Source organism: Rhincodon typus, chromosome 37 (genome assembly GCF_021869965.1).
Source record: "Rhincodon typus isolate 14 chromosome 37, sRhiTyp1.1, whole genome shotgun sequence".
Taxonomy (NCBI): domain Eukaryota; kingdom Metazoa; phylum Chordata; class Chondrichthyes; order Orectolobiformes; family Rhincodontidae; genus Rhincodon; species Rhincodon typus.
Genome location: NC_063368.1, coordinates 20837058 through 20851204, shown reverse-complemented (window position 1 = coordinate 20851204; position 14147 = coordinate 20837058). Strand labels below are relative to the sequence as shown.

General features: G+C 47.3%; 1 protein-coding gene across 2 annotated transcripts; it reads left to right on the top strand.

Annotated features, from left to right (window-relative positions):
* The first annotated feature begins 268 nt into the window (after window positions 1-268).
* LOC109915576 (nucleobindin-2-like) lies at window positions 269-14128 on the top strand. 2 transcript variants are annotated; one of them, XM_048617564.1, is made up of 13 exons: window positions 269-389; window positions 1001-1130; window positions 2593-2700; window positions 2867-2999; window positions 3234-3337; window positions 3798-3983; window positions 4389-4479; window positions 4699-4757; window positions 8557-8649; window positions 9407-9496; window positions 9789-9959; window positions 11946-12048; window positions 13221-14128. In XM_048617564.1, exons 2-13 carry the CDS (start codon window positions 1023-1025, stop codon window positions 13373-13375), a joined length of 1401 nt encoding a protein of 466 aa, XP_048473521.1. In that variant the 5' UTR covers window positions 269-389; window positions 1001-1022; the 3' UTR covers window positions 13376-14128. The 2 variants fall into 2 exon arrangements, with proteins under 2 accessions (XP_048473521.1, XP_048473522.1); XM_048617565.1 differs by having other exon boundaries at window positions 310-389; window positions 978-1130.
* Window positions 14129-14147: the final 19 nt, after the last annotated feature.

Sequence of the window (14147 nt, the reverse complement as noted above, 5' to 3'; positions counted from 1 at the left end):
ACCCTCCGACAGTGCGGCGCTCCCTCAGCACTGACCCTCCGACAGTGTGGAAATGATTTTCTTCAAATCATTTCAAATTTGTGCCCTCTAGTTCCTGAGGAGATTTTCTCCTTGTTCGCTCTGTCATGTGCAAAGTTTGGAATTGTGCGCTGTACTTCAAGATCCAAATGATTGATGCCTGTCACAAAAAGCAAGGATCCCAATGCTGAGCCCTGGGGACCTGCAGCATCAAGAGTCCCTTCCCCTTCTACCAGGTCATTCCCCTTTAAGAAGCTTCCCTTGGGGAGGCGGGGGTGAAGAAATCCGACTGACGTCAACACGCACGACGCGTGTGAGGTCACTGCGTCGATGCGTCACGGCGGAGCTGCGGCCTAGCGGGAAACTGAGAGGTGAGGGGCTTTTTGATAATATCGAAATAATGTGACATAGTGTAAATGTATAGGGCTATATACCATAATGAAGTGTAAATATATGGATATAGATTTGAATGTGTACAATATAATGTAAATACAGGTGTCATTGATCATAATGTAGTGTAGATGTAGGTGATAGATCATAACGCTGATAATGTATGGATATAGGGTTAAAGATCATAATGTATATGTTATAATGTAATTGTAGGGCCTATAGATCACAATGTATGCAATAACGTGTAGATATGAGGGTTACAGACCGTAATGTGTATGTTATACCATAAATCTAGGGTCACAGGAGCACAATGTATACAATAAAGTGTATATATAGGATTATAGATCTCAACGTATATAATATGTACAGGTGGACCCAGACCAGGGGAGAAAAAGGAGAAATGGTGTAAGTTGGAGGGGATGTCGGGGGGTGATGGTGGAGTTTGGGGGATGTGGTGGATGGTGGTGAAGGTTGGAGGGGGCGATGGTGGAGGTATTCTAGGGACCACAGAAGCTCAGGGTGTATTTAGCTGTTTCTGAATTTGGGACTCCATCATTGACCACTATCAGGCCCACTCTCCTCCTCGTGGCAGGTTTCTGAAAGGAACGTCAGAAATGGAGCTGTGCTGGTGTCTTCTTATCAGCCTCACAGTGTCAGCCTTGGCCGTGCCCATCGATAGGACGAAGAAAAAAGACGAAAAGCAAATCAAACCAGACTCAACGGTGAGTGCTGAGTGTGCACAGCTCTGTGGGGGTAGGAGGGAGTCTGTGCTCCACAGGCTAGGGGTGAGAGGTTTGGGAATTTGGGTGAGATTGGGTGTAACTCTGTGCCAAAGCAGTGAGACCAGGAGCATGGACCATGGGTGATCAGTTAGCTTTTCTGATAAATGAGCTGTCCTTGCACAAATCAACAAGCTGACCAGAGGCAGGCAGTGATCAGGATCCTCCCTGTCCCACATGTCTCATACTCAGCAGACTTGGTACACTGAAGATCATTCCAAGTGTCAGTCTGTTGATATATTTAGAGGTTAGGGGAGGGAGGAATGTTCAGCCTGTCCAACCTATTGCACCATTCAGTTTCATTGTTTAATATTGATCTAACTCTTTAGCTGCTGCTGTCTCAGGAAGAGTTCCCGGCCCTCATCCCTGGTCCAGTTTGAAGGTTCTAATCTCTTGTTCTAGACTCTCCAGTCAGAGGCGATTATTTCTCTGTCTGCTCTATTAACTCCTTTAATATTGTCCACACCTTAAAAGGTTGTCCCCTATTTTCTAAAATGGTGTTACAATTCTAGTCTGTCCCCACAATTTAAGCCTTTAAATTCCAGTGTCATCTTGGTGAACCAGTGGCAGCTTCTCCAAGGCTGATAGCTGTCTCCTGAGAAGCTGGTGCCCGTGCTGGATGGGGCCTGCAGAAGATTCTATTCAGTTGAGCCACCATTTCCCAACCCTTGTTCTCCAGCCCTTAAATCTGATTGTGTTTTAATCTGTATATTCGATTGCTTTTAGTCAACTGGATATGCAGACTGTCAAATCCATTTCCTCCTTCCCATTTCCGGATCTCTCACCAATTAGAATAAATTCTCAAAAAAAAACAAAGAATTGCAGATGCTTAAAATCTGAAACAAAAACAAAAATAGCTGGAGAAATCAGCAGGTCTGGAGAGAAAGGAGAGTTATCTTTTGATTCTGGTGACCCTCTGTCAGAAATCCTAATTTTCATAAATAAATTTTCATTGTTGTTCTTGGATCCACAGTAGGTGACCTCATTATGACCAAGTGTAACAGTTTGACTCACTCACTCGACGTGCCCCAATTTACAAGACCTTCACTGCAGCTTGACTTGCTGTCGTTTGCAGAGTTGGCAATGTCTGTTCCATCATCGATTGATGTTCATGACGAGAAGCTGAGGCCATGGAGAATGCCAGCAGCCACATCTCACTGAGCAGGGCACGTTCCCTTTATCGCCAGTTTCTGTATCCCACCTCTCAACCAGTTACTGACCCACATCACAAACCTCCCTCCCAATTCTATCCTTGCTCATAATACACAAAAATTGATGAAACTCCTGTTGAATACAGAGTTAGTGCAAAATGAAAATCAACACTAACAGTGGCCTCTTGCTCTTGCATGTTACTGGTGACCGTCTCGCTGTCTGGTTTTCTGAGCATTTCCTTGCTGTTGTGCAGGACACTGGTTTGTATTATGATCGATATCTCCGAGAAGTGATCGACGTGCTGGAGACTGACACCCATTTCCGTGAGAAACTGCAGACGGCAGACGTAGAGGATATAAAGGTCAGTGTGCATTTGCTGCTGGGCCTGTCTGTGAGCAGGATTCCGGAGCACCACAGGATGCTCTGGTTTGCTGAGGCATTGACAGCGACCATGAGCTTTTGGGCTGAGCTATGGCCTAGCTTCTGAGGGTTGGGCTAACAGTTTGATGTTGCTGTTTGTGTTTCAGAGTGGGAAGCTGAGCAAAGAGCTGGATTTAGTCAGTCACCATATCCGCACGAGGCTGGATGAGCTGAAACGGCAAGAGGTGTCCAGGTTACGGATGCTTATTAGAGCCAAAATGGATGCTGAGCAGGGAGAGAGTAAATGTCGCTTCTTTGTTTAAACTGGGGAGTGGGGCGAAGCTGTATCGGGTTTGGTCAGGATCAGAGCAGAGAGCTGGCGTAGACTAAGTTTGTGACTGGGATGAACTCAAGACACCATTATTTCAGTGTTTGTTTTAAACATCGAGTGGGGATGTTCATGTTGATTTGTCAGTCTCTGTCCTTCAGTAGTTTAATGAAACTCTGTGTCTGCTTTTCCAAACACCCTCCCAGATATGCAGATCGACCACCTGAACCTGCTGAAGCAGATTGAACACCTGGACCCGAAGAACTCCCACACTTTCGAAGCTCGAGACCTGGAGCTACTGATCCGAGCGGTGAGTGCAGAACGTTCTGCGGAGCTTGGGGAGGTCGGGGAGGGTGCGGGGCTTGGGGCGGGGGGAGGGGGGGGGGGGGCGGGGCTGGGGGCAGGGTCGGGAGGCGGGAGGATATTGGACAAGGAAGGGGGAAGGAAGTGAGCCGACCTGGTGAAGGATGGCTTTGGGAGGGCTCGTTCAGAGGTAGAGTTGGGTGAGGGGGTAGTGAGTGAGGAAAATGGAACAAGGGAGGAGTTGTGGGATTTGAATGCCTCCAGTGGAGGGAATGAGGAGGGGCTCAACGGATCAAGATTGGATGTGGAGGGGAGGGCTGGAATGAGGTGGGGAGGGTGGGGGGGGGGGGGAGGGTGTGAATGGAACCGGGAAGGGGGTGGCATTGGGGAGGGGAGCTGAAATGGGGACAGGGACAGTGGGGTTCTCAGCTACCTGGGATTGAGGCTGGACACTGCTCTCTGTCCAGGCCACGAAGGACCTGGAGAATTATGACCAGGCCCATCACGAGGAGTTCAAACGTTACGAGATGTTGAAGGAACATGAGAGGAGGGAGTACCTGAAAACTCTGGATGAGGAGAAGCGACAGATGGAGGAGGCGCGGTTCAAAGAAATGAAACAGAAACACAAGGAGCATCCGAAAGTGAATGTCCCGGTGAGCGAGGGCCTGGGGCGGGGGCAGGGGTGGGGTTGGGACCAGGGCAGCAGTGAGCCCAGGGTGAGGGGGTCCTGGGGTTTAGGCACAGACGGCGAGGACATCTGATGACCCAGCTAGAGAATGTCCTGCCCAGGGCCTGATGGTTACCTGCTCCAACATTCTTCAGGGAGCCGGGACACAGAAGATGGTCACCCCCAGTGCTGAGGTGCTACCCCTTTCACTCCACATTTGGGGCCAACGCCACCAATCCACCCCCCACCCCCGACTCCCGTATGAGGGGGTGGAGGCTTCTTGTTGCTGTGGGACTCCAGTCTTCTGTGTTCACTGCAGTGAGAGAGGATGTTCTCCCTTTTCTCGAAGAGACATGGAGAGATTGTTGTGAACTCTGTTTTATTTCCTCAGGGAAGTCGGGATCAGCTGAAGGAAGTATGGGAAGAGACGGACGGGCTGGATCCAAATGAGTTTGATCCGAAAACGTTCTTCAAGCTGCATGGTAAAGTGTCTGTCTCAGCCCCCATGGGAATGGTGACCCCACAAAACCCCCTCACCTCCCCCCAACTCCCCGACCAGTTGACTGACTGTACCCCAACCCCAACCCCAAGATCACCGAATGGGTCCAGTCACACCCACCGCCTGGGTGGAGGGGCTGTGCTGTAGGTTCTATAAGCAATTTGCCATGGCCCTCCCTGAAACCATCCTCTTTGTATTTCAGATACAAACAGTGACGGTGTGTTGGATGAGCAGGAGCTTGAAGCTCTGTTTACCAAAGAGGTGAGTGACTGAACTTCGAGTTAAATCACAGATTTTTGCAGGGTGTGAGGTGGTGTTGCAAACAAGGAACCTGGGCAGTGGGTGTGTGGGGGTTTGCACAGGGAGTAGAAGCTGCAAGGGGCTGAGAACAGGAGAATGAGTCATTAATGGATTGGGGACAAGCTGGGGGTCAGGTGAGGGGCTGCGCTTGTGATTCCTCCAAACTTAAAAATCAAAGCAGATTCCCTGGGCTCCCAGTTCTAGCAGTTGTTGATTTAACAATAGGCCCATCAAATCCTTTCTCATTAGGCTAGTAATCCAGAGACTCAGGAGATGTGCGAGATGACTCGGTGGCTCAGTGGTTAGCACTGCTACCTCAGTGTCAGGGACCCAGGTTCACTTCCAGCCTCAAGTGACTGTCTGTGTGAAGTTTGCACATTCTCCCTGTGTCTGCATGGATTTCCTCACACAGTCCAAAGATGTGCAGGTTAGATGATGAGCCAAGGGAAATGCAGGGTTGCAGGGTTACAGGGATAGCCTGTGGGTCTGGGTGGGATGCTGTTTGGAGGGTCAGTGTAGACTCAATGGGCCAAACGGCCTGCTTTCACACTGTATGGATTCTGTGATTCTATCTAATGGGAACCCACTTCTGCCGTACATCTAAATAAAACAAAGTGAAATGGAAGGGTCTCAGCTGGTTTCTGTCTCCACAGATGCTGCCAGACCATTTGTGTTTTTCCAGCAATTTCTGTTTCTGATTTCCACTATTCACAACCCTTTTGCTTTGTTTTATTTAGATGTACTGCAGACTCGGGTTCATATTCCACCATAGCAGACAACACACTTTGAATTTTAAAAAGATTCTGGAATTGAAAGTCTGATAATTGTGAAACCATTGTCAATTATCTTAAAAACCTTAATGAGCAAGCAAGGTTCTTCAGGGAAGGAAAACTGCTGCCTTGACCTGACCTGGTCTCCATGTTAAATGCCACTCAGTTGTATCAAACCTCAAAAAAGTTTCAAAGGGATGAAATTGGATGAACCAGCTGGCATTGACCTAGGGTCTGGAATTAACCACAGCAAACTCAATCCAGTCACATTTGGGGTCTAGTGCCAAAATTGGGAGAGCTGGCCCAAACACCAATCAGGGAACAGCCAGATGTAGCCATATTTACGGAATCATATCTCACTGTGTCCCAGATGTGACCAAGACCTGGACAAAATCCAGCTTTGAGCCAATAAGTGGCAAGTAACATACACCCCACACAAATGCCAGGCAATGACCACCTCCAACAAGGGAGAATCTAACCATTGTCACTTGACATTCAATTGCATTTCCATCACTGAATCCCTCACTATTAACATCCTGGGGTTACCATTGACCAGGAACTGAATTGGACTAGCCATATAAATACAGTGGCTGCAAGAGCAGGTCAGAGGCTGGGAATTCTACAGCAAGTAACTCACACTTGACACCCCCAACACACACACGCGTGCACACACATCAGAGCCTTTCCACCATTTACGAGGCACATATCAGGAATGTGATGGACTATTTCCCATTTACCTGGGTGTGTGAGGCTCCAACACCACTCAAAACTTGAAACCATCCAGGACAAAGCAGCCCACTTGATTAGTACCACATCCACAAACATTCAGTCCCTCGAACACCGACGCTCAGTTACAGTAGAATGTACTATAAATGTACAGAAATTCACTGCTGTTCCTGAGACAGCATCTTCCAAACCCATGACCACTTCCATTTAGATGGACAAGGGCATGAGATGCATAGGAACACCCACCTGCAAGTTCCCCTTCCAGCCACTCACCATCCTGACGTGGAAATAAATCATCATTAATTCAGTGTTGCTGGGTCAAAATCCTGGAATTCCTTCCCTAATGGCATTGTGTGTCAACCCACGGCAGGTGGACTGCAGAGTTCAAGAAGGCAGCTCACCCCCACCTTCTCAAGAGGCAACTAGGGACGGGGCAAGAAATGCTGGGTCCAGCCAGGGACACCCGTGTCCCATTAATAAATTTGAAAAAGAAAACACAGCTGCTGCTATCAGTGTGAATTGTGTATCACTGTCACTTCTGACCAGAGGGGAATGGACAATGTGCTGTTTCTTTGCTCAGATATTGGTGTTGACATAGTGAAGCCTGTCACCCAGTTTTCAACAAAAACAGAAGTTGCTTAAAAAAACTCAGCATCTGTGAAGAAAAAATCTGAGTTAACGTTTTGGGTCCGGTGACCCTTCCTCAGAACTGATGGTAGCTGGGAACGCGTCGGTTTATTCGCAGAAACTAGGGAAGGAGTTGGGTAGGAAGTAAACGACAGGATAAAGGATAGAGCCTGAAGAGAGAGAAGAACAGTTGGATAGACAAAGGAGTTGATAACGATCTGGCTGGGAGGGTGAATAGCTGTTAATGGGGACTGTTAGTGACTAACAATAGGTAGGGTGTAATGGCAGGCTATGTGATAACAAGGCCTGGTGTGTGTGGGGTAGGGGGCTAGGACATGGGAGAGTTTAGGCCCTAAAATTGAACTCGATATTGAGTCCGGAGGGCTGCAGGGTCCCAAAGCGGAAAATGAGGTGTTGTTATCCCAGCTTCTCTGGAACACTGCAGCAAGCCTGAGACAGGGATGTTGGCCGGGGAACAGGGTGGTGCATTAAAGTGGCAAGCAACTGGAAACTCGGGGTCTTTTTGTGAGCAGCACGTAGAAGTTCTGTGAAGCGGTCACCCAGTCTACACTTCATTTCCCCAGTGTTCCCTATGGGACACCCTGGTCCACTCTTTCCATCACTCCCAACAGCCCTATGGCACCTTCCCCTGTAACCAGCAAAGATGTAACACCTGCCCAGTTACCTCCTCCCTCCCCAGTATCCAAGGGCCCAAACATACCTTCCAGGTGAAGTGCTGCTTCACCTGTACTTCGCACAATCTAGTCGACTGCATTTGCTGCTCACAATGTGGTCTCCTCTACACTGGGGAAACAAGGCGTAGACTGGGTGACCGCGTCGCACAACATCTGTCCGCAAAAATAAAGCCCTGAGCTTCCAGTTGCCTGCCACTTTAACGCACCACCCTGTTCCCCGGCCAATATCCCTGTCTCAGGCTTGCTGCAGTGTTCCAGAGAAGCTCAGCGCAAGCTGGAAGATCAACACCTCATTTTCCGCTTGGGGACCATACAGCCCTCCGGACTCAATATCGAGTTCAATAATTTTAGGGCCTAAACTCTCCCATGTCCCAGCCCCTATCCCACACACCAGGTTTGTTATCACATAGCCTGCCAGTACACACTACCTATTGTTAGTGACTAACAGTCCCCATTAACAGCTATTCACCCTCCCAGCCAGATTGTTATCAACTCCTTTGTCTATCCAACTGCTGTTCTCTCTCTTCGGGCTCTATCCTATTGTTTACTCCCTACCCCATCCCCTCCCTATTTTCTGCATATAAACCGACGCGTTCCCAGCTACCATCAGTTCCAAAGAAGGGTCATTGGACCTGAAACGTTAACTCTGGATTTTTTTATTCACAGATGTTGCCAGACCTGCTCAGCTTTTCCAGCAACTTCTGTTTATGTTCCTGATTTACAGCATCTGCAGTTCTTTTGGTTTTTACCCAGTTTTCAACATTGTGTCAGAGAGCACACTCTGTAACTGAACTTTACTAGTTCACAAGGAGTTGAGGAGCTGCTGGGAGTAATGTTTTGTCGAAGTTGCATTTCTATGTCTTTCATGTTCCAAGCCTGACAGTATTTTAGCAATAAAACTGAGCCATGGCTCTCTCCTTCTCCCCCCACAAACACACCAAGCTGGAGAAAGTGTATGACCCAAAAAACGAGGAGGATGACATGATGGAGATGGAGGAGGAGCGACTTCGGATGAGGGAGCATGTGATGAATGAGGTGAGAAATTTGGTGGTTGGCGGTGTTGGAGAGGACAGTAGATCCTGTGATGAAATGAAAACAGAAATTCTGAGGAAGGGTCACTTGACCCAAAACGTTAAATCAGATTTCTTTCCACAGATGCTACCAGACCTGCTGAGCTTTTCCAGCAATTCCTGTTTTTGTTTCTGATTTACAGCATCTGCAGTTGTTTTGGTTTTTATTTAGACCCTGTGATGATGCTTGGTGGAATAGTTTAATAAGAAAATTGTATTGTGTAATCACAATTAGCACTTTGCCAGAATGTCAGTGTATGATGTTTAAGGAAAATAAGTCTAGACCAATAAACGGTGAATTCAGTCAAAGTTTAATGGATGTGCTGAGGTTGCCTGTGCAATTTATTCTTGCTGCAGAATTTATCATCAGAAGAAATCTGAGTTTGACCGCTCGCAGTATCTTCCACCCTTCAGTCAAATTATGGTCGATTTGATCCTCAAATCATTCTTCCGTCAAACTCATTGTGTCCTCAGGAATTTAAAAGCGTTCATTATTTTCCAGTGTAAAAGCTCCTTATCGTTTCAGCTTCCAATGTGATGGGAAATTCCAAGTTTGAAATCAAAGCAGTGTCTCAGTCAGACACAGCCCTGTGATGCTAAGGCGACTATGTCTGGAGATCAGCGAGGAACTCTCTCATACAGTCATACAGCACAGGAACAGACCGTTCAGTCCAAACACTCCATGCTGAGCATAATCCCAAATGTTTCTTGGTCATGAACAGGTCGATACAAACAAGGATCGGCTAGTCAGCCTCGAGGAGTTCCTCAAATCCACAGAGAAGAAAGAATTCCTGGAACCAGAGGAATGGGAGGTCAGTGTCCTGCTGCGTGTGGGGAGGAGGGGCCAAGGGGGAGCAGCCAGTTTCTGGTTTGTAGAGGCAGTCAGTATCCAGCCTGGGGAGGTGGGTGGCAGGACTGTGATGGGGTTCAGTGTCCGGCCAGTCTGAGGGTTTGAGGGGACAGCATTGAGTTGATGTTGCTGGGACCTGGGTTAGAGGGTAATGAAGGTTGGGGAGTTTGTGAAGATTGTGGTGAATGGCCTCAGGGAATGTGTGTGCTCAGACCTTCCTGAGCAGTTATTCTCTTGCTGTTTGTGATGGGCAGACACTGGATGAAACTCAGATCTACACGGAGGAGGAGCTGCGGCAGTATGAGAAGGAGCTGAGCCAGCAGGAGGCTGAACTCAATCTGAAGGTGGAGCAGCTCAGGAAGGAACAGGAGGATTTACAGAGAAGGCAGGACGAACTGGACGCCCAGAAGAAAGAATATCAACAGGTAACCGAAGGACTAGTGCAGTGGGACAGACTGCTATCTCTTCCTCCCCCGTCACACACACTCTCTCTCTCGTGCTCTCTCTCTCTCTGTCCAATTTGACAATGGTGGCATCACGTATGTCCCTGTCCCTCCCCCACCAAACCGACGACCACTGTAACCCATTTTCCGCCCCCTCCCACCTGCTTGCCAAAAGATAGGCATAGAGTAATACAGCATGGAAACAGGCCCCTCGGCCCAAACTACTTCATGCTGACCACCGTGCCCACTCAGCTAGTTCCAATTGCCCACATTTGTCCATAGCCCTCTTAAACCCTTCCTGTCCATGTATCTATCCAGATATGTTTCTATTGTACCTGCCTCAACCACTTTCTCTGGCAGTCCATTCCATATATGCACCACTCTCTGCGTGAAGAAGTTGCCCCTCATGTCCTCCTTAAATCTTTCCCCTCTCACCTTAAACCTATGCCCTCTAGTTTTCAATTCCCCATCCCTGAGAAAAAGGCTACATACATTCATCCTACCTATGCCCCTCATGAATTTATACACCTCAACAAGGTCACTCCTCATTCTCCTACGTTCCAAGGAATAATGTCCTATCCTGACTCTCCCTATGACTCAGGTCTACTAGTCCTGGCAACATCCTCATGAATCTTCTTTGCACACTTTCCAGTTTAACTATGTCTTTCCTGGAACAGGGTGTTCAAAACTGTACACAATACTCCAAGTGCGGCCTCACCAACAACTTATACACTTGTAACATAACGTCCCAACTCCTATACTCAATGCCTCGATGGATGAAAGCCAGCATGCTAAATGCCTTTTTCACCATTCTGTCTACCTGTGACTCTCCTTTCACTGAACTATGTACTTGTACTCCTAGGTCCCTCTGTTCCACAACACTCCTCAGGACCTTACCATTTACTATGGAAATCTTACCTTGGTTTGACTTTCCAAAGTGCAACGCCTCACACTTATCTGTATTGAATTGCATTTGCCTATCCTCAGCCCACTTCCCCATCTGATCAAGGTCCCCCTGTAATTTTTGATAACCTTCCTCAATCTCAACAATATCTCCTAATTTTGTATCATTCGCAAACTTACTAAACATGCCTTGTACATCATATCCAGATCACTTACATAAATTACAAATAGCAAAGGTCCCAGCACTGAACACTGTGGCACACCACTTGTCACAAACCTCCAGTCCAAGAAACAACCTTCAACCATCACCCTCTGCTTCCTTCCATCAAGCCAATTTTGAATCCAATCCTATGCGACCTAACCTTCATGATTAGCCTGCCGTGCGGGACTTTGTCAAAGGCCTTACTAAAGTCCATATAGACAACATCCACTGTCCTACCGTCATCTATCCTCTTGGTTACCTCTTTGAAAAACTCTAAAAGATTTGTCAGACATGACTTCCTGTGCACAAATCCATACTGACTATCCCTAATCAGACCTTGACTATCCAAATGTTGGTTGATCCTGTCTCTCAGTATCCCCTCCAATAACTTGCCTACCACTGATATCAGGCTCACTGGCCTGTAGTTCCCTGGCTTGTCTTTGCTACCTTTCCTAAACAATGGAACAACATTAGCCACCCTCCAGTATTCTTGAACTTCACCAGTGGCTAAAGATGAAGCAAAAATGTCTGGAAGGGCCTCTGCAAATTCTTCCCTAGCCTCCCACAATGTCTGAGGATGGACTTGATCAGGCCCAGGGGATTTATCCACCTTAATGCGATCTAAGGCTGCAAACACCTCCTCTCCTGAGGCCAGTTGACATCAGCTGACCCATCCTGAAGCAGGGAATGGATCCTCTGATCCAGTGGTTGCAGAGAGTCCAGGTCTCTCAGGGAATCTCCTGGGATAAGGAAGTGAATTCTCTCTTTCAGCTGGAAGCTGTGACAGAATTGGATTTATAACAAGCTGTGTGTTATTGATTTGAGCTGGACTGGTTCACATCTGACTGTTCATGTAACCCTAGGCCTTGCTGCAGATGGAGCAGAAGAAATCCCAGCAGAAAGCTGAAGCCCCCCAGTCTGGTCCTGAAGGTCAGCTCAAGTTCCAGCAACCAGAGGCACATGCAGGTAAGGAATGGCGTGGTGTGCGTGTGCGTGTGCGTGGGAGTGGTGGTGCAAGTGAGGGAGAGGCAGGGCTCACAGTGAAGTAGCTCCAGGGTGCAGTACCACACCAGTACAGTCTGTGTGTCCCCACAGCTTGCATTCTGTATCCTGACACTGTCAAGTTTTTGTGGTATGTAAAAATCTCCAATACTAATTAAAATAACATTGAGTTTACACCACAGGAAAAGGCCAGTTGGCCCATCTGCTCCATGTTGGTGTTTCTGTTCCACATGGGCCTCCACCCATAAACATATCTCAGCTGTTCACCTCAAACCAGCCCCAAGGGCAACATGTTCCACATTTAGCCTGCACCAAGTGAAAGGTCCTTCCTCAGTTCCATTAATTTTCCCGCAAGTAGAAATATTTTCTCTAATTCTCCCTTATAAAATCCTTTGTTGTTGTTTTAAGACCTGTACCAGATCATTCATTCCTTTTTCCTCGTTGTTGTACCCTTGCAGTTCTGGCTTCATTTTTGCCCCTCACCTGGTGTGTCTGTCTCCTGTTTGTGATATTCAAACCAAATGTGTATACAGTGTTTCAGGAGAGTGTGGTCTTTGCAATTTTGACGCAACTGCTTTAAACCTCACTACCTTGCACCCCTCACACTTGCTGGACATTGTATGTTCTCACATGTGGGCATCACTGACATTTATTATCTACCACCCCACGTACCATGAGGCCATTGGGTTTCACTGGCCCACTTTGGAGGGCAGTTAGTCATTCCTGTTGCTGTGGGACTGGAGTCACATATAGGCCTTGAATATGAAAGGACAAGTTATTTTCTCTATGGGGTGGTAACACTGTGCTAGCACTCAACAGAATAAAACCTGCAATTTGGTTGATGTGAAGTTGGTTTAGTGTTGGGAATCCTGGAAGCAGTGACAGGGTCAAGAAATAGTGAACCTGCCCAACATTGTGGCGCGCGCCCATGCCTCCTCAAACCTCATTTACTCAATCCTCAGGCACCTCCTGCATTGACCTCAGAATCCATTGAACCCGAGTAGATCCAAGAGACTGTCTCAACAAAAAGAAGATAATGACCTATGTCTCTGCCAGGTTTCTTGCTGTCCTCAGTGTAAAAGAGAGTTGTGTTTCTGTTGTCTCATGTAAACTTGACGTTTCTGACTTTCTTTCAGAGGTCCAAGCTCCGGTGAATGAACCAGCCCAGGTCCAGCCTGAGGTGGAGACACTGGACCATGCACCTGGACAGCGAGCTGGCCAACCGGCTGCACCAAGCCACGATGCACATCCCGGAGAGAAACGGCCAGACCGCGCTGCCCCTTCTCAATAACCTTCAAGCTACTCAGTGACGGTAGAGTTTGTTTAATCAGGGTCTTCATCCTTTGGAAAGGATTTTATTTCTATTTGTGAGCCAATTATACAAGTATATTGAGTTAGAGCTCCTTGCACCTCTGGTTATCATTTTAAATACTGTAATCTCACTCCCCATGACTGAGTTTAGCCCCATATACAGACCAGTGAATATATCCAGACTGGATAGTGAAGATAAGTGTCACATTTACACTGCTGTGGAAGTGACGCTTATCTTCAATATCCTTGGGGTCTCCCTGTCGCACAGGTGAACATTTCACAAGGTGATTGAGATTTATTTTGGGAGGGGGGAACATGGTGCATGTCGGGTTTAAGAAAAGCTCTAACACCCACCCTGTCTAAGTTATCTGTGTGACCTTGCTAAATTGCACTTGAAGATTACTGGAACTCTCTTGATGTAATTAGCTGACTTTGTTTTTGCCATTCTCCTTGCAATGACTGGATTCCTGTCTGCGTTGTTCAATGTTCTAGAATATTCTATTATTTTACAAACAAATTAAAGTTCTGTACACTGATAATGATGGAAATTATAGGGATGGGAGTTCTGCTAAAGATGCTCGCCCCTCACAGCATTTCTTCCTCTCAGGTCCTGCAGAAGAGTGTTTGTTTTTTTTTCTAAAATGCACCTTATTTTAGCATTTTAACACAAGGCTTGAAATTGTGTGTTTTGATTCATGACGGTTTGTAAAATAAAGTGTGTGCGCGCCTAGGATAGCAGTGTGTCTGCGTAT

What these genes read in the sequence shown, in the direction of transcription:
- LOC109915576 (XM_048617564.1), top strand. Translation starts at nt 1,023, where the DNA reads ATGGAGCTGTGCTGGTGTCTTCTTATCAGCCTCACAGTGTCAGCCTTG. An exon ending in ATCCGAAAGTGAATGTCCCG is followed by an intron (nt 3,984 to 4,388) that starts GTGAGCGAGGGC and finishes TTATTTCCTCAG; the next exon opens with GGAAGTCGGGATCAGCTGAA. An exon ending in AAGCTCTGTTTACCAAAGAG is followed by an intron (nt 4,758 to 8,556) that starts GTGAGTGACTGA and finishes AAACACACCAAG; the next exon opens with CTGGAGAAAGTGTATGACCC.